The 26,604-nt window shown below is 41.1% G+C and overlaps 2 protein-coding genes across 5 annotated transcripts in view; one reads left to right on the plus strand and one right to left on the minus strand.

Annotated features, from left to right (window-relative positions):
• Positions 1 to 2,337: 2,337 nt before the first annotated feature.
• ankrd49 (ankyrin repeat domain 49) lies at positions 2,338 to 13,186 on the minus strand. 4 transcript variants are annotated; one of them, XM_063053844.1, is made up of 3 exons: positions 13,109 to 13,186; positions 7,233 to 7,629; positions 2,338 to 5,429 (listed from the first exon to the last, which is right to left on the minus strand). In XM_063053844.1, exons 2-3 carry the CDS (start codon positions 7,551 to 7,553, stop codon positions 4,965 to 4,967), a joined length of 786 nt encoding a protein of 261 aa, XP_062909914.1. In that variant the 5' UTR covers positions 7,554 to 7,629; positions 13,109 to 13,186; the 3' UTR covers positions 2,338 to 4,964. The 4 variants fall into 4 exon arrangements, with proteins under 4 accessions (XP_062909914.1, XP_062909917.1, XP_062909915.1 ...); XM_063053847.1 differs by lacking the exon at positions 13,109 to 13,186 and adding an exon at positions 12,895 to 12,909; XM_063053845.1 differs by lacking the exon at positions 13,109 to 13,186 and adding an exon at positions 11,889 to 12,355.
• Positions 13,187 to 13,290: 104 nt separating this feature from the next.
• Positions 13,291 to 26,604, plus strand: part of mre11a (MRE11 homolog A, double strand break repair nuclease) — a 72,668-nt gene continuing 59,354 nt past the window's right edge. The window contains exons 1-2 of the mRNA XM_063053841.1: positions 13,291 to 13,429; positions 24,517 to 24,649. Of these exons, the coding sequence (XP_062909911.1) occupies positions 13,410 to 13,429; positions 24,517 to 24,649 (153 nt within the window). The 5' untranslated portion in view covers positions 13,291 to 13,409. The remainder of the gene's footprint in view (positions 13,430 to 24,516; positions 24,650 to 26,604) is intronic.

Genomic DNA, 26,604 nt, shown 5'->3' on the forward strand with positions numbered 1-26,604 from the left:
CACCGTTTGAGGATAGAGGGGAAGCCTTTTAGGACCGAGATTAGGAAAAGCTTCTTCACACAGAGAGTGGTGAATCTGTGGAATTCTCTGCCACAGGAAACAGTTGAGGCCAGTTCATTGGCTATATTTAAGAGGGAGTTAGATATGGCCCTTGTGGCTACGGGGGTCAGGGAGTATGGAGGGATGGCTGGGGCGGGGTTCTGAGTTGGATGATCAGCCATGATCATAATAAATGGCAGTGCAGGCTCGAAGGGCCGAATGGCCTACTCCTGCACCTATTTTCTATGTTTCTATGTTTCTATATACAGTAAAGATGTGAACCAGGGTACTACGTGTACATCTGATATTTTTTTCCCCAAAGAAAGGGGTTTCCCTTCCACCACCTTCAATGCTGCCCTCGCCCACTTCTCCTTCATTTCTTACACATCTTTCCTCACCCCATCGTACCAGGGACAGGGTTCCCCTTGTCCCTACCTACTACCCCAAGATCCTCTGTATCCAGAACATTATTCTTTTTGTAACTTCTGCTTTCTGCAACAGGATCCAACCACTAAGCACATCTTCCTCTTCCCCTCCCTCCTGCACTGCTTTGTGTAGGGATCACACTTCAGCTGACTCTTTTGTCACTTATCCTTCTCCACTGATCTCCTTCCTAGCACTTATCCCTGCAAACATGACAAGTGCTAAACCTGCTCCCATAATTCCTCGCTCACCACCATTCAGTACAGTCCTTCCAGGTGAGGCGATACTTTACCTGTGCAGCTGAGAGTCTGTCAGGGTCATCTATTGTATCCAATACTTCTGGTGTTGCCTCCTACGTTGGTTGGACCCGACAGAGATTGGGGGACCACTTTGTTGAGGGCCTTTGCTCTGCTTACTGCAAGACAGGCTCTGCCCAGCAGCTACCCATTTCAAATCAACTTCTCACTTCCCATTCTCTTATCTGTCAATGGCCTCCTCTACAGCCATGATGCAGTCAAATTCAGATAGGAGGATCAACATCTCATATTTCATCTAGGTAGCCTCCAACTTGAATGCTATAAACATAAATTTCTTTAACTTCAGGTAATTTCTCCCTCCTCCCTCATTATTCTTTCCCAAGCTTTTTGTTCTGGTTTCTGCCTCTTTTTGTTTTTAGTCCTGATGAAGGTCTCAGCCTGAAACATTGATAAGTGTATTCCCCTCCTTAGGTGCATGCTGATTTGCTGAGTTCCTGTGGTATTTTCTGCATGTTGGTCTAGAGCTTTAGCAGTTGCAGAATCTTGTGTTTACAAATTTTTAGCAAGCTGTGGCTATTGCTTTGTCACAGGGATCCATGCTTTTGGCCTCTAGCTCTATTAATAAGATGTGTATTTGTAGGTTGTTTGATGATACCAATGTAGATACCCAAGGAAGAGCATGTGATGAGAGTTCAAGGCGATAAAGACAGAGAATAAGTGAACCAGAACCCTTCAGATGAAATGTAATGTGGGAGAATGTCAGGTTATCTTCTTTGGTACAGGTTACACAAAAGTAGATGGTGAAATGATAAATGGTGAACTGACCAAAGATGAAGATGTGCTAGTAAAATATACAAAATGCTGAAGGAACTCAGTAAGCTAGGCAGCATCTATGGAGGGAAATGGACAGCTTGGTTTCGGGTAGAGATGCTTCATCAGGACTGGGAAGAGAGCAGATCAAGTGTGTTGGCACATATATTTTTGATGGTCAATAGATGTGGCAAGTAATTAAGACAAATAGTATGATACTTTTTATTATAGAGTTAAATAAAGAAGTCAAATCACAATTGTATAGGGGTTTGGTTACACAGTTTTGAAGTAAAGGACATATTTTCCCTTGCTAAGGAGTCTTGGACCAGGACGAGGGATTGAGATTTAACAGAGATGAGGGGAGAATACTGCATTCAGGTGGCTTGCAAGAAAGTTGCCCCAGTATCTTTACTTACTTCAGCGGGGGGGGGGGGGTCAAGGAAGTTCCGCTTATCATTGAATGCTCTAACAAACATCTACAGATGTACTCTTGAAACAATTCTGACTGGTTTCATCATGGTCTGGTATGGCAATTCCAATGGGTTGGAAAGTAAGAAGCTGTAGAGAGTAGTGTATTCTGTCCTACATCACAGGTACAGCCTTCACTCTAAGCTGTGTGGGTGCACAGCCATACAGTAATTATTATGCTCCCGTGTGCATAGCCTTTGTTGCCATGCTTTTATATAATGTTAATATAATTTTGAAATTAAGCCAATATGCTTTTGAAATCTGTTACTATATTTGTGAAATACCCTGTTATTAGTTGTGTTAATGAATATAATCCATAAACTTTCTACATAATGAATGTACCAAAACCTTTACTTTTCAGAGTATTTATATTGTCAGGGTTTCAAGTTACAACAATATTACAAATTGTAACAATAAACATAGAATAGAATTCGATAGCTCATTGTTGACAAACTGCCGGCCCGCTGAACGGAGATGCCATCTAAGTTTAAGTTTATGAAAAATGAGATTTTCTTTGTACTGTATTTCATTATACCCTTCAATTAATAAATAGAAGTACATAATATATAGATTTTCATTCTAAATAATCCTAGTACACATATTACAGGAAAAAAACATTCCAAGTGCCGCATATTTTTCAGGCCATGTAATAAGTTCCTGCTTAGAGCAATGGTTGGTCTGTGCAACTGTAAAAAAAATTAGAGGGAACATTGCTCCGCACCATCAGTAGTTTCAACAAGTCCATGATTCAGGTATTTGGACAATACAAAGTTTTCTATTGTGCCGTTCCAAGTGGCTTAATCTTGATTTTGTTCAAAGAAATGTTCTCTGTACGAGACCACTATTTTTACTCAGACATAGGTCTTTGGTACTGGAAATTTTGGGCCATTTTTGCTTCCATAATTTTATTCCACATCTAGGGATGAACAACGTCCAGAGAGCAGGAAAACTACCTGATGACCACGTAGCAAGGAACAGGAGCTTTCCCAGCAAACCGACTCATTCAACCTTTGCAAAACTGGGGAGATGTATACTCGGAACTCATCACATTTTCCTAGACATTTAGAGAAACTCAAGCAACACCTATTTTTAACTGGTAGGAAAACAGCAGAACTTTCCTGATCTTCTAACGGGATCATCAAACCTTTTCTAACATTGATCAGCTCTAGCCAGGTGATGAGTAACTAAAATAGCCATGAACTTTATGCCAATAATCAGTTGATATCTAGCAGGGTTTCTGCGAGGTCTCTAGGGATTCCCCGAGAAATCGTGATAAAAGAAATAAAACATTGTTTTTTGAACTTCACGCTTGCAGTGGTGGGCAGTGACTGAGTGGTCATTCAGTCCAGTATGGCAGTGCGCAGTAGGACCATGCTTATTCTTAGTTTTTGATGTGAAATGGGGAGGCTGTTGATAACTGGTGAGCGCTGTATGGCACAGAGGGGAGGACGGTAGGCCGATAACTGGTGAGCGCTGTATGGCACAGAGGGGAGGATGGTAGGCCGATAACTGGTGAGCGCTGTATGGCACAGAGGGGAGGACGGTAGGCCGATAACTGGTGAGCGCTGTATGGGACAGAGGGGAGGACGGTAGGCCGATAACTGGTGAGCGCTGTATGGCACAGAGGGGAGGACGGTAGGCCGATAATTGGTGAGTGCTATATTGCAGAGGGGAGGATGGTAGGCTGATAATTAGTGAGTGCTGTATTGCACAGAAGGGAGGCCATTGATAATTAGGGATCAGCGTATTGCATGGAGGGGAGGACGGTAGGCTGACGAGGAGCATGAAGTGCGTTTTCTGAGCATTGAATGGACTTGCCCAACTTGAGCTGTGACATCAGCCCCCCCACTCCTCCCAACTTCCCCTTGCTTGCTGCCGACCAACTTATGGGAGCGAACAAACTACCAGTGTAGTAGAAAACTGGAGTGAAATTTTCATTCTAAAGGAGGAATTTTTATGCACTGTGACTCAGCTGCTAGCCTGCCGCTTTGCTGTTGGACTGTGTAGAAGTTTATTGTATTGTGAAGTTTTTGTATTTTTTGTGGTTTTCCTGTTTATTTATTCATTATGCCTTTTTCAAAATATTTTATTAACCCCTATTTCACTGTGCCTAGTCTGCAGCAAACAACTTACAAATGCATCAATAGCTCCAGCAAAACTGAAGACACTTAACTGCAAATCTCAGCCATATCAAAGCGGTAACAGTGGGCCAAATGGCCTACTCCTGCATCTTTTATGTTATTAGATACTGGGGCCAAGAAATTCCTTCACACAATGATGAAAGAAAGCATTGTTCACTTACAAACAGGTTTAACTTGCAGGAGAGTAAAATCACATCCATTTGTGGGCATTTTTGTGACCAGCTTAAAATTTGATCACCAGCTTTCAGCATTTTCCTTGTGCTGGGAACCTTTAGGGCAAGCGTCCCAGTAACATTAATAGTGCAACAGTAAATGCTTGTCTCCAGTGTAATATTATATACACATATCCAATATTTCTCTCAGGCATTCCACTAAAATTACTTCCTTTTCACCTTACCAATGGAAATCCCAACTTACTGTAAGTAACACACTGATTTTTGTTTCAATGCTCTAACATCTCCCTTAGCGTTTTAGAATTTTGCAAGCTACATAGATGGAAAATCTGATACTACAGCATGGAAGAAGCAAAGGATTCAGATCAGAGTAATATTACAGCTAATGGAAAGTAGCTGGGTTATTTTACTCAACTCATTACAACAGAGTAAAAGACACTAACTTCAAAAAAAGTTATATCTTTTCACCAAAAATAGCAACACGTTTTCAATAAGTTGACTAAACACTAATTTATGGGTAAATAGGAAATTGATGGTTTTCATATTGATATTGTAACAGTTACAATATTAATTTAAACTTAGAGATGTACCTAATTTCCACCCAATAAAAATGACCGTGGGTTTGTGTTTAGGTGACTGTACTTTAAAGTGAGTCATTTTGGCCCAGGTACTGAATTTGTGCAGTGTTCTGCAATTTCAAAGAGGTAATAATGAATATTTGTTCGACAAGCAATATCATAGGCTGTCTCACCCAAGTTATTTTTTAGATCAGAATTGATGTAGTGATTCATTAACAACAATTCAATAACTTCCTTGGTGTCTTTACTTCCTGAAGCAAGATGTAATGCTGTATGTAAACCATTAGTCTGGGCATTGACATCTGCATCATGCTGCAGAAGAAATGAAGCTATTTCTGCATTGTTCCATTTACAAGCACTGTGCAATGGTGTCCAGCCATCTATAGTACGAGCATGCACATCTGCTCCTTGAGCTATCAACTTCCGAACCACCTCAATATGACCGCTGTAGGCAGCCCTATGAAGTGGTGTGTAGTGGTCATCGTCTTTAACATTAACAAGACCTGGGTTTTCTGAGAGAAGTCTGCTTACTATAGAAACCTATGAGAAAGACAAAACAGTTGTTATTACATACACATCAATCTGTAATGCCTTTCCTTAATGCAGAGTGTTCTTTAGATACTGAACCTACTATAGAATGCAAAATCATTAATAGCTATTGATAACCCTTTTGAATACTCTTCTTAAATACAAACATAATGAAGTTGCCGTTATTAACATGTATCTATATGCTGTACAAGCGTGCAAGAGAACATACAGATTCAACAATATAAAGTTTGGAAAGGTACACGGATAGTAGCGATATGGAGGACAATGGTCCTGGTGAAAGTCGATGGGAGTAGGCAGTTTAAATGGTTTTGGCATGGACTAGATGGGCCGAAGGGCCTATTTCTGTCCTGTACTTCACTATGACTCTAAGATATAGAAGAAAAATAAACTGAGTAATTCCAAACTATGTTTAAAATTTCAGACTGGCAAAATGTTGAAAATGATGTGCCCCAGGATTTCATTTGGGGTGGGGTGGTGTTATATTTTATTCATATAAATGTCAAAATGAACCATGAAAGGACTTTGTGAATTGTGATAAATTAAGTCAGGTAAGGTAAATTTCAGGATACAGAACAGATAGGTTTCTGGAAGAGGCTACTCGATTAGGAAAATACCTGGAGACACAAAACATGCAGCATATGAAACATGTTAAAATGCAGCTTATATTACTAAAAGCTGATTGCACATTAAAACCATTCCAAAGCAAACTGGATTAAAAAGGGCATTGGATATAACAAAAAAAGTCATTGAATTTGTACCAGTTAGTGCTTCAAATGGATTATAGCATGTCATTTTGGATATCTCCTTAAAAACTAATCCCAAGGAGGAAGAAAATTGAAGATTCTCTATCTTATGAGCATTTATAGATATAAAGAAAGTTTGGAAAAAGGAGCAAACATGAGGAAATCTGCAGATGTTGGAAATTCAAGCAACACACACAAAATGCTGGTGGAACGCAGCAGGCCAGACAGCATCTATAGGAAGTAACACAGTCGACGTTTCATGCCGGGACCCTTCGTCAGGACTAACTGAAAGAAGAAATAGTAAGAGATTTGAAAGTGGGAGGGAGAGGGGGAGATCCGAAATGATAGGAGAAGACGTGAGGGAGAGAGATAGAGCTAAGAGCTGAAAAGTTGATTGGCAAAAGCGATACAAGGCTGGAGAAGGGAGAGGATCATGGGACAGGAGGCCTAGGGAGAGAGACAGGGGGAGGGGAGTGCCAGAGGAAGATGGAGAGCAGGCAAGCAGTAATTGTGAGAGGGACAGAGAGGAAAAAAAAGAGAGAAAAAATATAATAATAAATAAATAAGGGATGGGGTGAGAAAATACTTTCAGTTAGTCCTGACGAAGGGTCCCGACCTGAAACGTTGACTGTGCTTCATTTTGTGTGTGTTGGAAAAAGGAGGTTTTTTTTAAAGCTGTAAGAGGAAAATAAGAAAATTCTGAGAAAGAGAATTTGAATCCAAGCAGCATTTTATCATATTCGGTGAAGTACTTCTGAACAGGTTCCTCCCACATCCCAAAGACATACAGATTGGTAAATTAATTGAACAGAGTAATCTGCATCAGGTGGGCAAGTGAGTGGTAGAGTTTATAGGGAGTCACAAGGGAGAATTAGATAAGGTAAGAATAGGACTAATGAATTGTAAACAGGTGCTTCACAACTGGTGCAGATTTGATAGGCTGAAGAATCTGTTTCCATGCTATTTGTCTATCTTGTAATTTTTCACCTTTAGATCTTGGATCTGATGATTTTGAAGATTTCAGTAATAGACAATCCTGTCAGACACCTACCTGGTTTTTCTCAGATGCCCAAAGTAATAGATTTGCTGGGTCATTTTCCAGCTCTTTCTCTTTCACTTTAAAATAAGCATCATTTTCAGCTTCCTCCTCTTCATCATCGGACTCTCCATGCCACAAACTGTGTGTTCCCACAGGTATCAGATGTCTATGTGTCTCTAATAAATCAAGTTGATTGAAGTAGTTTGCAAAGTCAGCAATCCCTTCAGGGTCACATTCTTGATTTTCATCTTCTTCAAGTATTTTACTTTCTTCTGAAGGTTTTGCAACAAAGGACTTTTTCACTTTACGGCTATTTTTCTCTTCCACATTCATTTTTCTCTGAAATACTTAAATTTTCATGACTTCAAAATATAAATCTTGATTCAACATTGTGATTGAATAAGATCCACTGTGATGAAAAACAAACAAAAATCGCAATTTGCACTGACCTGGTACCATTCTTACATCTTTGTAAACAGTGTAGTGGAGGATTTTGTTTTACTAATTATACTTTGGCAGCTATAGAATCAGAATCACTAGCATATGTTATGAAGTTCATTGTTTTGCAGCAGCACTACATTGTAATACATAATAAACTATAAATTACAACCAGTATATAAAAATTAGGTGCTAAAAGAGAGGAAAGAAAATAGTGATGTAGCATTCCTGGATTCGTTGTCCATTCAGAAATCTGATGAAACAGGGGAAGAAGCTGTTCCTGAAACGTGCATATTGGTGAATACATGATATTGTACATAACTACACTTTACTTTTGTGTCAATAGTACTTGAAAATGATGGAAGTTGGACAGTAGTGCTGATTGCAACACTTTCATGGAGTCCAGATGGATTAAAAGGATTATGTATTCGTAGAACAGACAATAGTAGATATATATAAAAGATGATTTGAATATAAAAAGAAACAAGGACTGCAGAGTGAATGGACGATATGAGCTTTTCTACTTTACAAGTATTTTTGGAGAAGCAAGAACATTCTTCTGCTGTAAATTACGTGATGCAGTTTTGTAAAGGTGGGACACTAAGAGTTTTCCTCCAAAGGCACAGAAGGAGATGGGTCCTATTCCCGTCAGCATTAAGGATACGATGTTATGAGATACAGTAATGGATTAATACATCTACATCAACCATGTTGAGATTTTTACATCAGTACTCTTTTAATGGAGGACAAACAGAAAGCGCAAATAAAAAGTCAAAACATTACGTTTACAGAGAATAAAAATAAGCATAAGTGTAATTACAATTTAATTATTAAAATGAGAATAAGTATCAAAATTCAAGCCACAACAGAGATTAGAGGAAACAAAGCACAAACATTGGAGAATGACTCAAAATAAAGGCCAACTTTTGTCATATGCACAAGTACACGTATGTACAGATGCAATGCAAAAACCTAACTGTACAGCACCAAAGAAAAACAAGTATAAACTGTATTACAAATAACATTAATACAAAAATAATCAAAAATAAAATGGAGATAAGAAATATGAAGGATGATTTGTGACCTACTCACATTAGGCCATAATTTGCCATCTAAACAATGACACAGTCAGAAGAAATTGTTTGGAAAATCTTCAAATGTGGAGTTAAATCAGAAATCCACAAGCTGCTGTGCATGATATGACAATATTTTACTGCTGGATCAAATACACAGCACATGAAGCACAGTGGGTACAAACAAAACACACCAAAGAAAGTCTTTCATTCATTATATTATGGTTATTATTCTATTAATGGATTACTGAGTATGTCACAAGAAAATGAATCTCTGGGTTGTATATGGTGAGATATGTACTTTGATAATAAATTTACTTTGAACGTTGAAATCAAATCTTTCCCATTTCACTCTCAATAGCCCTTTCAACATCGTTCTTGAACATTAACTTTTCTATTATTAATAATTAACTAGTACAAGCATTGAGATTCACTCATGTCTGCTATTATAGATTAACTCTGTTTCTTTTTTCTCCAATTGAATCCAGTATTTTATCACTAGTTATTTCACTTTCTGTAGCTGGTTTGACAAAGGAATGCATTCTAAACTAGATTTGTCATTTTTACAAACCTTAAACTTCATTGGTAGAGATGATATATAATTACTTACCCTTTTGACTTATACGACAAGTTAAATAGTTATATGGTTATTTGAAAAATTATGGTCTTATGGCACAGATGGGAAGTCAATCAGTCATGAGGGGCCTGTGGCCTATTTCTGTTCCCATTTTCTTGTACTTTTTTGCTGTAGCGTTTTCATTGTCCCCAAACTATCATGTAAGATAACTGAAGACTAAATATGAAATAACAAATTATGAAAGCTGCTATAGTCACTTCAACAGAAAATTATGCAGCAATGTACTCAACTATTATAGACCAGAAAAAGAATCATTTTAACTACATGAGGTGAACGCAAAAATCTTAAAAATAAAACCAAAAGGTTAAAATAGATTATCTGAGAAGTGTATCAATTATGCTGCTTTTCATCTGAATTGCAAAAGTATAACAAAATTCTTGGGAAGAGGAGAAATAATTACAACAACTCCTAAAGGAAAGCTTTGTGAAAGAAACGGAAAGAAAATGGGTGTTTGAAGTTGATTTCAGATATATTGGGTTTGCACTTGATTTAAAGAATGAAAAGTGTGCCTGGTGATTTAGATCAGTGCCGTGATAGAATTAGATAGTGCTTCAGTTTTAAAGAGTGGATGTTTCAGGCTCAGATTCTTCATCAGAACTGGAAAGGAAGGGAAGAAGCCAGATAAGAAGGTGAGGGAAGGGGAGGGGAAGAAGTACTAGCTGGCAGGTGATAGGTGAAACCAAGTCAGGGGAAGGTGGATAAGTGGAAATGAAGTTGAGAGGTGATAGGTGAAAGAGGTAAAGGGTTTGAAAGAAGTCGTCTGATAGGAGAGGACAGTGGATCATGGAAGAAAGGAAAGGAGGAAGGGCACCAGAGGAAAGTGATAGGCAGGTGAGGAGAGAAGGGATGAGAGAGGAACCAGAAAGGGGAGGGGTGAGAAATTACTTTGAGTTGGAGAATCAGGTTGGGGGCTACTCAGACAGAATATGAGGTGGCCACCCATTTCAATTCAACTTCCCTTTCCAACAATCAGTCCGTGGCCGCCTCTACTGCCACGATGAGGCCACACTCAGGTTGGAGGCGCAACACCTCATAGTCCATCTGGGTATCCTCCAACCGATGGACATCAATTTCTCTGTCCTCCCCTTCTCTCTATCCTATTCCCCATTATTGTTCCCCTCTCACCCTTTCTCTTTTCCTTGTCTGCCCATCGCCTCCCTCTGGTGCCCTTTCCCCTTCTGTTATGTCCACTGTCCTCTCCTACCAGATTCCTCCTCCTTCAGCCCTTTACCCCTTCCACCTGTCACCTCCTATGCCTCAGCTTTCACCCTGCCTTGTGTAGCTGGATCCTGGACTTCCTGACAGATCGCTGGCAGGTGGTAAGAGTGGGCTCCCCTCACCTCTACCCCTCAGGGCTGTGTACTAAGCCCCTTCCTTTACTCTCTGTATACCCATGACTGTGGCGCCACCCACAGCTCCAATCTAATTAAATTTGCTGATGACACTGCACTGATTGGCCTAATCTCAAATAATAATGAGGCAGCCTTCAGAAAGGAAGTCATCACCCTGACATAGTGGTGTCAAGAAAACCACCTCTCCCTCAATGTCGTAAAAACAAAGGAGCTGGTTGTGGACGACAGGAGGAATAGAGACATGCTAACCCCTATTGACATCAATGGATCTGGGTTGAGAGGGTGAACGGCTTTCAAGTTCCTCGGCATAAACATCACCAAGGATTTCACGTGGTCTGTATATATCAGCTGTGTGGTGAAAAAGACACAACAGCCCTTCTTTCACCTCAGATGGTTGAAGAAGTTTGGTACGGGCCCCCCAAATTCTAATAACTTTCTATAGGGGTTAAGACTGACTGGCTGCATCACTGCCTGGTATGGGAACTGTACTTCCCTCAGTCGCAGGACTCTGCAGAGAGTGGTGCGGACAGCCCAGCACATCTGTAGATGTGAACTTCCCACTATTCAGGACATTTACAAAGACAGGTGTGTAAAAAAGAGCCTGAAGGATCATTGGAGACCCGAGTCACCCCAACCACAAACTGTTCCAGCTGCTACCATCTGGGAAACAGTATCACAGCATAAAAGCCGGGGCCAACAGGCTCCAGGACAGCTTCTTTCACCAGGCCATCAGACGGCTTATTCATGCTGATGTTACGGTATTTCTATGTTACACTGACTGTCCTGTTGTACGTAATACTCATCAGAAATTACTATAATTGCACATTGGAATGGAGACATAATATAAAGATTTAGTCCTCGTGTATTTGAAGGATGTAAGTAGTCAATTCATTTTCACTTCCCCTCCCACCCACCCTTCTCCCCTCTCGCCTTGTACTCCTTTACCTCAGCCCACCTTCTTCTGGCTTCTTCCCCCTTTCCAGTCTTGCTGAAAGGTCTTGACCTGGAACACTGACTACTTATTTCTCTCCATAGATGCTGTCTGACCTGCTGAGTTCCGCCAGCACTCCCTGTACTTTGCTCAGGACTTCCAGCATTGGCAAGATCTCATGTACTTCAGTTATAGAAGTGAATATCCTTCATGACGAGTAAAAAAAAAGCTACTCACAATTGAAATTGCCAACATAATGTTTGCCTCAGCCAGCCGATGTACAAGGAAATGCAATCAAGGTGCAGGGAAGCAAAATAAAATTACAATCAGCTTTAAGTACTCTGTGGTGAGAGAAACAATATTTCAGATCAATCTCCTTTCACAAGTTTAAGTATAGTGGGGGCCAGATGGTGTAGGAAGAATAATTAAAGGAATAGGTGATTGGGTGCAACACCAGAGAGATGACAGTAAGAATAAGAGAGAAAGTCAAAGTAGTATAGCTTGGGTCATGAAAAGAAATGTATTATGGTGTCTGGAAGAAACAAAAATTATAATAGTAGAACAACTCATTTCGCATTATGTTCATATTCCTTATACATGGGAGAGTATTCAGCCCATCAATCTAAGGCAGCTCTCAAAGCTATCCCCAAACCCCGCATTTGTCTGTAATCTATTTTCTTGCACATGCCCAATATAACCCAGACAAACCGTCTACACTAAGGGCAAATTGCAGCAACTTCAGGCAACCAGCACGTCTTTTAACTGGGGAAGCGACGAAAATCACAGGGACCATGCAAACTCTACTCCACACATACCGACCCATCACTGGAGGTCAGAATCGTACCCGGATCATTAGAATGGTAAGGCAGTCATTCTCTGAACGTGTCTATTATGATCCACGATAGTTAAACACAACGTTACGGATTTGACAGGTTCAAATAAAAAAAAAGAGCCGTTCCTGGACTTTGGATAGAAGCCCGATGATTAAAAAGATGGGACAGAAATTTGAAGTGGGGTGGAGGCAATTGGCAACTCAGATGTTGTAATACAAGGCGGGCGAATAATTTCCATTTGTTCTCCTCACTGCTTGGCACATTACTGAAATCATTTTTAACCCGAAACCACCATTTGGGGCTCTGCAAATGGAGTATGCAAAACGGCAGTTAGACCTGCGTTTCCTTGGGAAATTGTCAAAGGGGATAAAGAGCATGCTGGGCATAATTAAGCAGCGGGTTCAAATTACCGCAGAAAAGGCGAATACTGGAATCTGAAACAAACTGCAGCTCTATGGAGGCAAAGGGCTGATCGTGACTTTGCATCAGGAATGATGCTCGAGGAATGTAGATGTTGATGCAAGGAAAAGTCATGTAAGACCTCAGTAAAAAGGGCCCAGGGACAAAGGCGTAACTAAGGGACACGAAGACTCGGACGCTGCCCGAAACCAGCGGAGTACTCACTGCAGTCGCTCGCCGCCGTGTCCAGCTTCCTCCCGCTTCTGCTTCCGGGTTGACCCGACTTTTGGTTCCGGCTGCAGTTAGTGGTGAAATTGGCGGTTCGGGGTAGTGCTGCAGTTCTGAGTGTGCAGGCATTGTGTCTCGTTAAGTCCCAAAGAAAGGTGAAGTGGGGTTGCAGCAGTTCCCGACTGCGCTGCCCATTTATGAGGACTGATCGTTTATTCACCTTCCCATCTTGCGGAAATCCGAGCCTTGTTTCCAGGTGCACGCGAATCTGTGGAGTGGAGCTGAGCAGCCTGTTGAGATGAGTGCTGGAAACACCTTGTAAGTTGTGAAGGTTTCACGTCTAGTTTTCTTTAGCCCTTTTGAGATTTTGGAAAATTTGTCAGTTTCGTTGCAAGGCCGTTTAGAGGAACGTGCAGGCTCTCAATGTCATTTAAATAACAGTTTTATTTTAAGACTGAATTGACTTTATTCTTACATCCTTCACATACACGAGGAGTAATATTTACGTTACGTCTCCGTCTAAATGTGCAACCATAGTAATTTATAATAAATAGAATAGTCAATACAACATAGAAATACACTCAAATCAACGTGAATTAGTCAGCCTGATGGCCTGGTGGAAGAAGCTGTCCCGGAGCTTGTTGGTTCTGGTTTTTTTGCTGTGGTACCGTTTCCCGGATGGTAGCGGCTGGAACAGTTTGTGGTTGGGGTAACTCGGACCCCCAATGATCCTTCGGGCCCTTTTCTCACACTTGTCTTTGTAAATGTCCTGAACCATAGGAAATTTTCATCTACAGATGTGCTGGGCTGTCCACATCACTCTCTGCAGAGTCCTGCGATTAAGGGAGGTACAGTTCCCACACCAGGCAGTGATGCAGCCAATTCTTAGGATGTGGGGGCCCATATCAAACTTCTTCGACCGTCTGAGATGAAAGAGGCGCTATTGTGCCTTTTTCACCATGCAGGCGGAATGTACAGACCACGTGAGGTGAAGTGTATGCTGAGGAATTTAACCCAACGTACTATTCGGGGCAAATTTGACCCATTTTGATATTTGACAGCAGTAAAAACAGCCTAAATGCCATTTTTAGCCGAAATTTGATGAATTTTCCTAAAGTGACCCAAAATGCACAAAAATGAAAATACTTAAAAATTTTATACTTTTGTACAGGTGCTACAAAATTTTGTACATTGGGAATGTTCCGGGTCAAATTTGACCGGTATCTATTGAAATGGATTTTAGATCTCTGAAACATTAATTAAGGATTAATCACCCATTTATTAATGTCAGATATGCGTTTTAAATAGATCTGTGGTTCAAAATTTGGTATAGACACTTGTTATGAGGGGATTCTTGGGCCGGGTCAAAATTGACCCAGAACATACTGTGAAGGTGTAGAATATTAACAGGTTGCCTGGGTTAAAGCTGTTACCCCTCTCAATCCCAGATCCATTAATGTCAATAGGGGTTAGCCCACCTCCATTTCTCCTGTAGTCCACAACCAGCTCCTTTGTTTTTGCGACATTGAGGGTAAAGTTGACACTGTGTCAGAGAGATGGAAATATACAGAGTATTGTTTTTTTCTATTCTGACTAAAGACAACAAAATCATGAACTTTAATCTTAATGCATTTTTTCCTGTACAAGGATATTTTTAAGGAAATTATTTTAAATTTTACTAATTATAGCTGATGATACCTGAATATTACTAAGATGTCCTCAAAGGGCACATACAGGTTTTATGACTGATAGGTTACAGTGATATTTGCTGCTGAATTGGATGCATTTCAAAACAACTTGGTTGGCTTATTGACTGAGTTAAAATGATAGATTTACCAAATGCTGTGATCAGAAAGTCTGAGAAAGTATTCCATACACATACAACAAGCAATCTGCCGGGTACTTGGGTCAAGCAGCATCTTTGGAAGGAAAAAAAATTGTTGATGTTCTGTGTTGAAACCCTATAACAGGGCCTTAATCCCTCTGCTGTTCATTCAGTCTTCTAATTTTAGTCCCCTTTCCCTCCCGATCCTGGTTCCATCCACACAGTTTGCAGCAGGCTCCCCCCTCCCCCCAATTTCCAGTTCGGTTGCATTTGCCATTCGCCTCTCTTGTAAAGGTTCCCATTTTTAAAAAAAGACAGCCATGATGTAAAGTTTCAACTCGAAACCTAGACAGTTCATTTCCCCTCACAGATGCAGCTTGACCTGCTAAATTCCTGCAGCAAATTGCTGCTCCGTATTACATCATCAGCGCTCTGTTGTGTCTTCGTACATACATTATGTATTTACAGCCTGTCTTAGTACTTAATTAGTGGATATACGATGACTCGGTGCTTCATGCACTGGACAAGTCTTTATTTCTCATTCTCGCTCCTGTGCTCCCTCTCATCAGGTATTGTTCTGTCCCTGACTGATGACATCATCACTGTACTTGACAAGAGTCAAACTACATTAACTGATCTTATCATTTCAATACTGTACATGACATCCCTCCTTTCCTGAGAAATGAATTTGAATGTTTTAGAACACATTCAATTCACAGACTTAACCATTTCAATTCAACACACATTCTCTAATATGCATGACTGTAACAAAAACATTTTCTGTTTCAACTTAATGATAACTCTGGAACTGTAAACTGCATTTTCAACTTACAACAGTTTTCATTGTTTCAAAACCCACAACTTAAAACTCTTCTTCAGTACAAGATCGTTAAACTTCAGAGGTTGTTTTCTAACCCTTTGAGGTCTCTCTACCGGTTTCTCTTTGGTTTCAGTGTGTGGTAATGGCTTTTGCTCACTGAATCTGAGCTTGTCTGTAACTGTCCATCATATATTGTCCTCCTGCCTCGGTACCCCATTGTCAAATCCTTGAGTTTCCTCCTGTTTGTCAAAAGTCTCCTTGTGTTGGGCCTTTTTACATGTTTGGTGTTCCTTGCATACTGCACCCCAGTTAGAGATTCAACTACCACTTGATTTCCTGTTTTCCTCACTACCCTGTGTGGTTTTGTGTTAAAAAGACTGGTGAATTTTTCCACTTTTCCTTATTGGATAAGCACAGTGTCCCCAACTTTTACAGTCAACTCTTGAGCACCTCTGTGATCAGCTTGTACTTTCTTGTTTGTTCTGCGTCCCAATCTCATACCTCCAGTTCTTCTATGTGTACCTCCTTGATATCTGGTATCTTTCCCCTTATTTTGCGGTCATAGAGAAGGACTTTTCCCTGTAGTGGTATGTTTCATGCATCTGTACACGGTCACATATTTTCTCAGTTCACGTTTCCAGTCAAGTCCAACTGCGTAAGCAATCCTAATCCTTTTCATCAGTGATGCATTTTGTGGCTGCACTTCACCATTTGCCTGAGCCCACTTTGGTGTTCTTTTCAGGTGCTTGATTCCATTACTCTTACAATATTCCTTGAACTGTTCAGGTCTGAATTGAGGTCCATTATCTGATTTGATAGATATGGGCAGTCCATGTCTATCGAAAATGTTCTCCAGACTATCAGTAACTCTCTGTGCAGTTGCAGAGGTCTAAATGTCATATTCATAAAATCGGCTGTAGGAATCAACTGCTACTAGAATGGAATGGTTTGTTGGTAATGGTCCAAACAAATCAACAGCTACCTCCTGCCAAGGACCATCCGACAACGGTGTCAGTTTTAGTGGTTCTGGAGGGTCAGGTTTAGATACAGTTTGACAGCCGTGACAAGTTTTGCAGTATTTCTCAGCTGCTTTAATCGTACCAAGCCACCAACCCTTGGTTCTGAGGTGCTGTTTTGTACCAACTATTCCCAAGTGTCCTTCATGAGCTCTGGCAAGTGCCCATGTGTGCAAAGCATGTAAGGCACAAGGTAACACAATTTGTGTCCTTCTGAGGATAAGTTGGCCCGCTACACACAGCTCATTTGCAATGGACGCATATGCCCTACAGTTCTCAAAGTGGCTATTCATGATGGCTTTACGCACTTCCTGCAGCTCTGGATCTGTGGCTGAGGCTCCCTCCACCTCTCATGTTGTCAGGGCTTTAGGCGTAGCACTCACATCTATGAACCTGACATTTCTCTGAGTAATGCGTGTCTTTCTCTTTTTGAGCATCCTCTCCCAGTAGCCCCGACAGTGGGTCTGCAATGTTCTCTTTTCCTGGCACGTGCATGACTTTGTAGTCATATGGCTGCACTCTCAAGACCCACCGCTCTGGTGCGTAGTTTAGATCTTGGGCTGTATATCATCTCCAAAGGTTTGTGATCTGTGATCAGGTCAAATTTTCCTCTCTACAAATAAGGATGAAGTCTCTCACAGGCCCACACTAGTGCTACTGCTTTTTGCTCTGTTTGTGAGTATTTTCGTTCACTGTCTGTGAGACTACGACTCACATAGCAGAAAGATACCATTTCTTCATTTTGTTTTTGTATGAGTGCTGCCCCCGGTCTGACTGGGCTGGCATCTGCTATTACTTTAGTTGGTGCATCTTTATCAAAGTTGGCCAATATACCTGCTCTTGCTAGCTCCTCTTTTAGTGCCTTGAATGCTTGCCTCTGTTCTTCTCCGAACTTGAACTGTGTGTCCTTCCTGGTCAATTGTCTCAGTGGTTCTGACAAAGTTGCAAGCTGTGATAAGAATCTGCTGCTGTAGCCAAGAAGACCAAGGAAACTCCTCACTTCTGTGGTGTTCTGTGGTTCAGAAGCCTCCATTACTGCTCGCACTCTCTCCTCAGTTGGTCTGAATCCTTTCTGTGACAAGAGAATTCCCGTGAAAGCTAGTCTGTCCATGTTGAACTGTTATTTCTCCAGGTTCAGTGTCAATCCACGTTCAGCGAACCTCTTTCAGTCTCGCATCATGCAGTTTTTGGTTAGGTGCATGTACACTCACATCATCTGAGATGTTCTCAACTCCTTCAATTCCAGCTAAAGCATTTGCTGTCTCATGCTGGTATTGCTCACTGGCTGATGACACACCAAATATCAGTCTCTACACCCCATTATGCACAGCAAATGTGATCATCTCTCTAGATTCTGGAGTTAGTTCCAGCTGGTGATAGCCCCATTTCAAGTCTAGTTTGCTAAATACTGTAGTTCCATTTGTACTCTGTAGTATCTCACTTAGAGTTGGAATGGGATATATCTCCCTCACAATTGTTTCATTTGTCCTTCTCACGTCTAGGCATATTCTGATGTCCTTGTCGAGTTTTGGTAAAAATTACTACCCGGTTAACCCCAGGAGTTGGGCCTTCAGCCTTCTCAATAATGTCCAGTTTCATTAGCTGTTCATTTTTTTTCCTAACAGCTTCCCTGAAGTTGTAAGTTATGCGTCTGAGTGGCTGGGCCACAGGCTTTACTTTTGGATCAATGTACAGACTGATCTGCTTAGTGTTCAGCTTTCCAACCCCTTCAGACACTTTTGGGTACTGCAGCTTAAGTGACTCTTTAACGTCTGTCACTGCTGACACATTTTCTCCAATCTTTAACACACTCAAAGTTGTAGCTGTTTCTCTACCCAAGACTGGTTCACCATTCCCTTTTATCATGATGAGCTCTGCCTGGTCTGTTCCGTTTCCAATACTTATTTCACATTCAAACACCCCCTTAACCCCCAGTGATGTGCTGGATGAATATGGGTACAGCTTCCTCTTCTGCTTAGGAATAAATGAATGGCACTTTATCTTCTGTGACTTTAGTTTTCCCACACATTTTCACCCAGTATATTACTTCTGGCTCCTGAATCTACTAATGTGCACAAATTTACACCCCTACACAAGAAAGTAATTTTTTCAGAGATCTGTCTCGTTAACAACAAATGCAAATGCTTGTTGTTCATCCTCAACATTGTCCACTTTTTGTGTCTTTAATCCTTTTGTCCGGCACATTTTTGCGAAGTGGTCCTTACTAGTGCACTTTCTGAACATCTGTCCATGAACTGGTCACTTTGGATCTCTACCCAGATGATCTGCGTTTCCTTTTATTTGTATTAGTAGACTGTTTCCCTCTGTCCTTTTGCCATGTGCTGTGTCCTCACAGTGTGAAACACGGCGCGCAGTCTCTGGCTGGCTCCCTTGGAGTGACATGGCTGACAACTATTCCTCTACTTTTTCACATTGTGCCGCTATTTCCAGCATGCAGGCAAGCATTAGGTCCTGCATATTCTCCAGTAGTTTTCTCCGGACATTTTCCCACTTTGGCGTCCCTGATTTAGTTGTCTGTGTCAGTTCGAAAATTGCTGTCTTTTGCTGCCTGCTGAAGGCGAGTTGAACCGTCTCACCTTGTCTTTGGGCAAGCTGATGAAAATGATGCCGGGCAAAAGTAGTGTTGACCCGGGGAACGAAGTAAGCATTCAGCTCTGCCGTGTAGTCCGTGACTTGTCCTGTGTTTGGTCGTGTTGAGAATATATCCTGCCCATCTGGTCCAGCGAGGTGCAAAAGTTCTGCTCTCCTTCTTTGTTTTGTATTATCTGTTGTGTTATTGTCCACTATCAGTCTTTTGCCATTGGCATAAAGTTCAAATGAGTTGACCCATCATATCCATCTCAGACCAAGTCTAGCTGGCTCAGTAAAACATTGGAAGTGTTGGATCCCGGATTTCTCCATTCTTATCAACTTACTTGCAAAATCCATATGCTCGTTGCCACTGTTGTGTATTTACAACCTGTCCTAGTACTTAATCAGATAGTGCATATATCATGACTCAAAGCTTCATGGTCTGAGAATGTCTTTATTTCTCATTCTCGCTTCCATGCTCCCTCACATCACATGTTATTCTGTCCCTGACTGATGACATCATCACCATACCTGACAAGTGTCAAACTACATTAAATGACCTTACTGTTAGTCTTGCGAGACCATGGATCTGCACCTGGAAAGTCTTCACTCTCCAGGACGCAGGCCTAGGCAAGGTTGTATGGAAGACCAGCAGTTGCCCATGCTGCAAGTCTCCCCTCTCCACGACACCAATGTTGTCCAAGGGAAGGGATTAGGACCCATACAGCTTGGCACCAGTGTCGTCGCAGAGCAATGTGTGATTAAGTGCCTTGCTCAAGGACACAACACGTTCCCTCGGCTGGGGCTCGAACTCACGACCTTCAGGTAGCTAGTCCAATGCCTTAACCACCTGGCCACGTGCTTACTGACCTTACCATTTCAATACATAACACTTATATTTACATTTCACATAATGGAGAGAAGAAAAGTAATATAAACATAATTTCAACTGGTATGTTGGTTAGGGAAATGGAAGATGGAAATGCATTCAAACAGGCCCTTGGGACCAACTACTCCCTACAGCACCCTTCCTGTTAGTCCCAGTTGCTCACGTTTAGCCTATAACCTTCCAAGCCCTAATGCTCCACTTACCTAACCAAATTCCTCTTAAATGTTGCATTGTACCTGCCTTGACCCCTTCCTGTGGCAGCTCATTCCAGATACACATTACCTTCTGTGTAAAGAAGTTACCTCTCAGGTCTCTTTTAAATCTTTCCCTTCTCTTGTATCTCTGCCCACAAATCTTGGGCTTGTCAACCCCGGGGAAAAGACTATGACCATCGTCCTTATCCATACCCCTCATGATGTATGAGCTTCTCTGAGGTGACCGCTCATTCTGTTGCGTCCCAAGGAAAAGAGATCCAGCATGGATAATCTCTCCCTATAACTTAGACTGTCTAGTCCAGACAGCATTCTGGTAAATAACTTCTGCACCCTCTGCAGCTTGACAGTGCCTTTCCTACAACAGGGGGACCAAAATTGTATACAATCTCCAAGTTGCAGGAACATCAGTCGTTGCTGTCACCAGCAATTATGTCACTGCAATATGATGTCTGTACTGCTGAACACGATGTGTGGAAGTCAAATCCGGATGAAGTCACTCAGAAACCGTATAAGTACCATCTCTTTATTCAAAGCACCCGGGGCTTACTCAGTTAGTCGCTCAGACAGGAACAGTCTGTAACTGTTCCTACCCGGTCCACCAACTTAACTCACAATTCCCCTTACAAAATGGATATAGTCGTTCAGATATCCCCCCACACATACCAAGCTGGAGTCAGACTTATCTATTGCTTGACAGTACCGAGAGACAAATTACAGAATAGGTCTAATGGCCTCATTAAACAGGCTGGAGTGGTCCTGTCTCTGTGCTTGACTGCACAAAGAAACAAGGATTTTGGAACACTGTCTAACTCCGAGAAGAAATGTGGCTCAGCGTGGCTTAGCACTTCTGTTGATCATCAGCGGTTTCTTTCAGAGAAAACAGCCTGCTATGTTTAACTGACTGTGTTAACCCTTTACATACTTTATCAGATGCCCTGACCAATGAAGGCCAGCATGCTAAATGCCTTTTTCGTAACATTGTCTACTTGTATGACTGCTTTCATGAACGGTGCACTTGTACTCCCGGGTCCTCTGTTCTGCAACACTTGTCAGTACCCTTTCATTCACTGTCTAGGTTCTATGCTGATTCGAATGTCCAGAATACGTCACCTCACACTTACCTAAGTAAAGTCCTTTTGTCATTCCTTGGCCCATCTCCTTAACTGATCAAAACCGCTTCACAAGTCATTAAAACCTGCTTCACTATCAACATGACCGCTTACTTTAGTGCCATCAGCAAAATTACTAATTATGACATATAGCTTCACATCCAAATCATTTACATAAATAACAAATAACAGAGGTTCCCACAGTGACTTCTGGGGCAACCCACTAGTCACAGGCTTCCAGTAGGAGAATTAACCTTCAACCATTATCCTCTGCTTCCTATCATCCAACCAATTCTGAATCTACTTCACTGTCTGCCTCGGAATCCCATGTAACCTTTCCTTCCCAGTCAGTTTACCAGTTGGGACTGTCAAAGCTCTAAAGTCCATGTAAACAACATTCACTGCTTTACCTTCATCTATTCCCTTAGTTACCTTTTCGAAAAACTCCAAATGATTTGTCAAACATCACCCCCCATCCACAGAACCTGCTGACTATTCCTGATCATGCCTTGACTATCGAAGTGATGGTAGATCTTGACCCTCCGAATTCCCTCCAGTAACTTCCCTACAACTGAAGTCAGGTTCACCAGGCTGTGGTTCTGTGGCCTGTCCTTGCTACCCTTCTTGAATAATGGAACAACGTTAGTCAGACTCCAGTCTTCTGGAACTTTATCAGTGGCTAACGACAAAGCAAGTATCTCTGTAAGTGCCTCTGGCCTCCCATAAGATCCAAGGTTACACTTGGTCAGGCCCTGGGAATTTGCTCATTTTAATGTGCTTCAAGGCTGCAAACACCTCCTTCCTCAGTTCTTATCACCCTCAGTAATCACCATGGAGAAATGAACATTCAAATTCCAGTCACCTTCTGCGGGTCCACATTTAGGCAGCCCTGATGGTCTTTAAGAGGACTTCATCTTTCCCTGGTCAACCTTTTATTATTAATAGAACTGAAGAACATTTTGGGATTATCTTGGGATTATCCTACCTGCCAAATCCATCTTGTACCCTCTTTTTGACCTTCTGATTTCCCTCTTAAGCCTGCTCCTCAAGTTTTTATAACTGTTGAGGGATTCATTTGTACCCAGCTACCTAAAATGAGCTAATCTGCTTCTTTGTTTTCCTGACCAGAGCCTTGATATCTCTCATTAGCCAGGGTTCCTTGAACTCGGTATGCCTACCTTTCACCCTAACGGGAACACGTTGCCCCTGGACTTTTGATATGATGCTTATAAAAGCACCCCACATGCCAACTGTTTCTTTGCCTTTACAGGTGCAGCACAGTAGTATAGCAGTTACTATAATACTATTACAGTGCCGGCAGCCTGGGTTCAATTCTGCCACTGTTTGTAAGGGTTGCTTGGGTTTCCTCTGAGTGCTCCAGTTTCCTCCCATGTTCCAAAGATGCATGGGTTTCACGGTTAACTGGTCACATGGGTGTAATTGTACAGCATGGGCTTGTTGGGCCAGAAGTGCCTGATGTTGTGCTGTACCTCTAAATAAACAAACAAACATAAATAGAGTTGCCCAGTCGACCTCAACTAGTTCCTGTCTAATGCCCTCAGAGTTGGTCCTGCTCCAGTTTAGGGCCTGTGGACCTGTTCTATTGTTTTTCACAGCTACTTTAAAACTAAGAAAAAGGTGTTCACTGGACCCAAAGTGCTCCCCAACTGCCACTTCAGTTGCTAGGCCTGCCTCGTTCTCGAAGAGGAGATCCACTATTGCTCCTTCTTCGGTAGGTTCCAATATATATTGTGTGAGCAAACTGTTAAGCCACCCCAATTCGGCCCCATCCTGGCCCTATGTACTCTGGGTGACTAGTCGATACCAGGAAAATGGAAATCTCCCACTAGCACTACCCTACCATTCTCAAAACTTTCTGTAACTTCTTGACACATCTGCTCCTGAAATTCCCACTAACTATTGGAGGAAATCTATAATATAGCCCTACCAAAGTGACTAGCTCCTTCTTATTTCTGGATTCTACCCAAATGGCATCCCTCAAGAATATCCTCTCTAAGCACGACTGTTATATCCTCCCTTTTTAAGAACATAACAAGCCCTCCACTCCTACTTATTCCTCTGTCATTCCTAAAGCATATCATTGGATCCTGGAACATTGACCTGGCAGTCGTGCCCTTCTCTTATCTATGTTTTTGTTATGGCTACTATATCGTTGTGCCTTGAGGTAATCCTTGCCCTCAGTTTGTCCACCTTACCTTTTAAATCTATGTGCATTGAAATCGATGCAATTTGCCATGTCCCTGTCAATCCTTACCAATTTTTATCAATGCACGTTAGAAAGCATCATATCTGGATGCATCACAGTTTGGTATGGCAACTGCTTCGCAAAGAGACTGCAGAGAGTTGTGGACACAGCACATCATGGAAACTTGTCTCCCCTGCATAGGCCTTGTCTATAATTTTTGCTGCCTCAGTAAAGCCAAAGCCTAATCATAGACCCCCAACCACCCCAGACATTTGCTCTTCTCCCTTCTTCCATCTGGCTGAAGATTTTTTTAAAAAAGCCTGAAAGCACATACCACCAGACTTGAGGTCAGCTTCTGCTTGCTGTTATAAGACTATTAAATGGTCACTTAGTTTAATAAGATGGACTCTATTGACTTCACAGTCTACCTCGTTATGATCTTGCACCTTATTGTTTACCCGCATTTCTTTACTGCGTTCTACCACAATGCACTCCGTAATCTTTTGGTCTGTATGAACAGGATACAAGACAAGCTTTTCACTGTATCTTTCAATTCCAATTTAAAGCAGAGGTCCTCTTTTTATTTTCAACAAGTAGAGGTATTAATCTAGTTTTGTATACTATATGCTGAATTGTTATAAATATTTGAGACACTTTATTAAATGAACTATTTAGTTAAAATACCTTGTACTTCTCTAATGTTAACTATCTGACTATTTCATAATTATTACAGAGATGATCAGGATACTTTGAAAATTTTGATTGCAACTGATATTCATCTTGGTTATTTGGAAAAGGATGCCGTAAGGGGAAATGATACTCTTGTAACCTTTGACGAGATTTTAAAATGTGCACAGGATAATGAGGTAAGTTACCATGAGCAACAGTGGTGCAGAGATGTGATTAACTTGATCATTAGTCTGTATGAAAAAAAATAGTTTGTTTTGCAGTGTTTATTTTAACACTACATTTGTTAATGTGCTGAAGTTGAGTTATACCTGTACATATAACTTTATTTATAAAATATAAATTGGAAATGGATCATAAACACAAGACATTTTGTAGATGCTGGAAATCTAGTGGAACACTTAATGTTTGGGGAACTCAACAATGGATTATGGCTTTATGATCTGATGTTAGTCCCACTATTCAGGATTTACAGAATCACAGAAAATTTAACAGAAGTACAGTAAATTTCGATAATTGGGCCATCAGTTAATCAGGGCAGCTGCTTATTTGGGACAACTCTTAAGAAGAAAAAGCTAATTGAGAAAATAGTCGGGATTCTCTTCGTTTATTTAGGACACTATGCTGCTTAATTGGAATGGGAGACGGTTGCCAGTTTCTAACTCGCTTTGGTTGTGTACACTTGTGTGGATATTAGAAACTACACCGTACTTAGAATGAAGTTTTTAAATAGTGTCAGTTCTGTGTGTTCACAAAACAATGATTTTTGCCACTGATTTTTGGCAAGAAATAAACAGTAAGGCAATTCTGAAGGTTTTGCTCACTGTGGTTTTAAACGTTCAGGCTTGGAGATGCCACAAATGGCTGGGAGTGAAAATGAAACAATTTCACTACTTCAAGTTATGAACTACAAAGAATTTGGAAGTATTGACGATGATCTTGAATGTTACAATGAATATGAAGATTTGGAGGATGCAATTGTTGAAAGCGTTGAAGGAAGAAAGTTGATTATCTGTATTATGTGTCTGTGTTGATTTTGTTCATTTGCGTTCAATCAAAAGAAGATGGCAGTGTATACCAGGTGAATTCCTCTCAATAACGATAAGGAACTACTAATGTGCAGTTTTATAGTACTGTAGTAGCATTGGCAGTATTCTAATTTGTTTTTTTGTTTCATTTAAATTCGTAAGTTGTTACTCAGTTAAATGGTAGTTCGTCTTTTTCATTTTTTTAACTATTTTCAGGAAACTTTGGCTAATTGGGGCAGCTGCTTAATTGGGCCAAAATGTACTGACCCTAGTGTGTCCCAATTAACTGCAATCCACTGTAATCCATTCCACTCATGAATCTATGTACCAAAAAGAAACTATCCTGCCTAATGCCACATTGTAGCACTAGGTTTATTACCATTAGGTCACAACTCTTCTAGTACTTTCTAAATGTGAATACTGGTACAGTTTCTGACTACAGTTCCATGCAGTCTGTTTACTGCATGCATTCAAATGTAGCACCTTCAGACCTTTGCCACCCTTCATTTCAACTTTGTCTCCATGTTACCTATAGTTAAATTTTATCCCTTTCTCAACTTTATGAATTATTCTTTATTCTAAAGACTTCAGTAACCTCTCCTGCACTCTTCTACCCTTTTACTTTATCCACACTTTTCCAAGCTGTTGAACCCATCTCCCTATTATTTAAAGTCCTTTCCACAACCCTACTTACGACTTTGTTAGGTAGGACTTGGCCTGGGTCAGGTGGAGCCCATCCCATCAGAACAACTCTCGCCGCCCCAATTACTGTTGCCAATGTCCCACAAAGTCAAATCCCACACTAATTTTTGAGCCGTGCATTTAGTTCTCTGATCTTATTAATTATGCAAATTTGCTTCTGGCTCAGGTAAAATCCAGGTTATTACCTTTTTAGTTCTGCATTTTAATTTAGTCCCTAGTTGCTCAAGTACCCTCAGCAGAACCTTTTTTTTCCTTGTTCTTCCTACATTGTTGGTGCCACATCAATTGCATCTTTCTCTTGTCACTCCAAGTTCCTCTGCACGTCAGATGAAATGAACCCAGGCGGCAGGCGGACAACACAGCCTTCGAGACACTCAATTCTTGCTGCAGAGAATTGTGTCTAT

The sequence above is a fragment of the Mobula hypostoma genome, chromosome 7 (genome assembly GCF_963921235.1).
Source record: "Mobula hypostoma chromosome 7, sMobHyp1.1, whole genome shotgun sequence".
Classification (NCBI taxonomy): domain Eukaryota; kingdom Metazoa; phylum Chordata; class Chondrichthyes; order Myliobatiformes; family Myliobatidae; genus Mobula; species Mobula hypostoma.

Excerpts from the sequence above, each read along its gene's own strand:
- ankrd49 (XM_063053844.1), bottom strand. The coding sequence starts at position 7,553 with ATGAATGTGGAAGAGAAAAATAGCCGTAAAGTGAAAAAGTCCTTTGTT. Across the intron at positions 5,430-7,232 it reads GGGCATCTGAGAAAAACCAG|GTTTCTATAGTAAGCAGACT; the intron begins GTAGGTGTCTGA and ends TCTTTCTCATAG.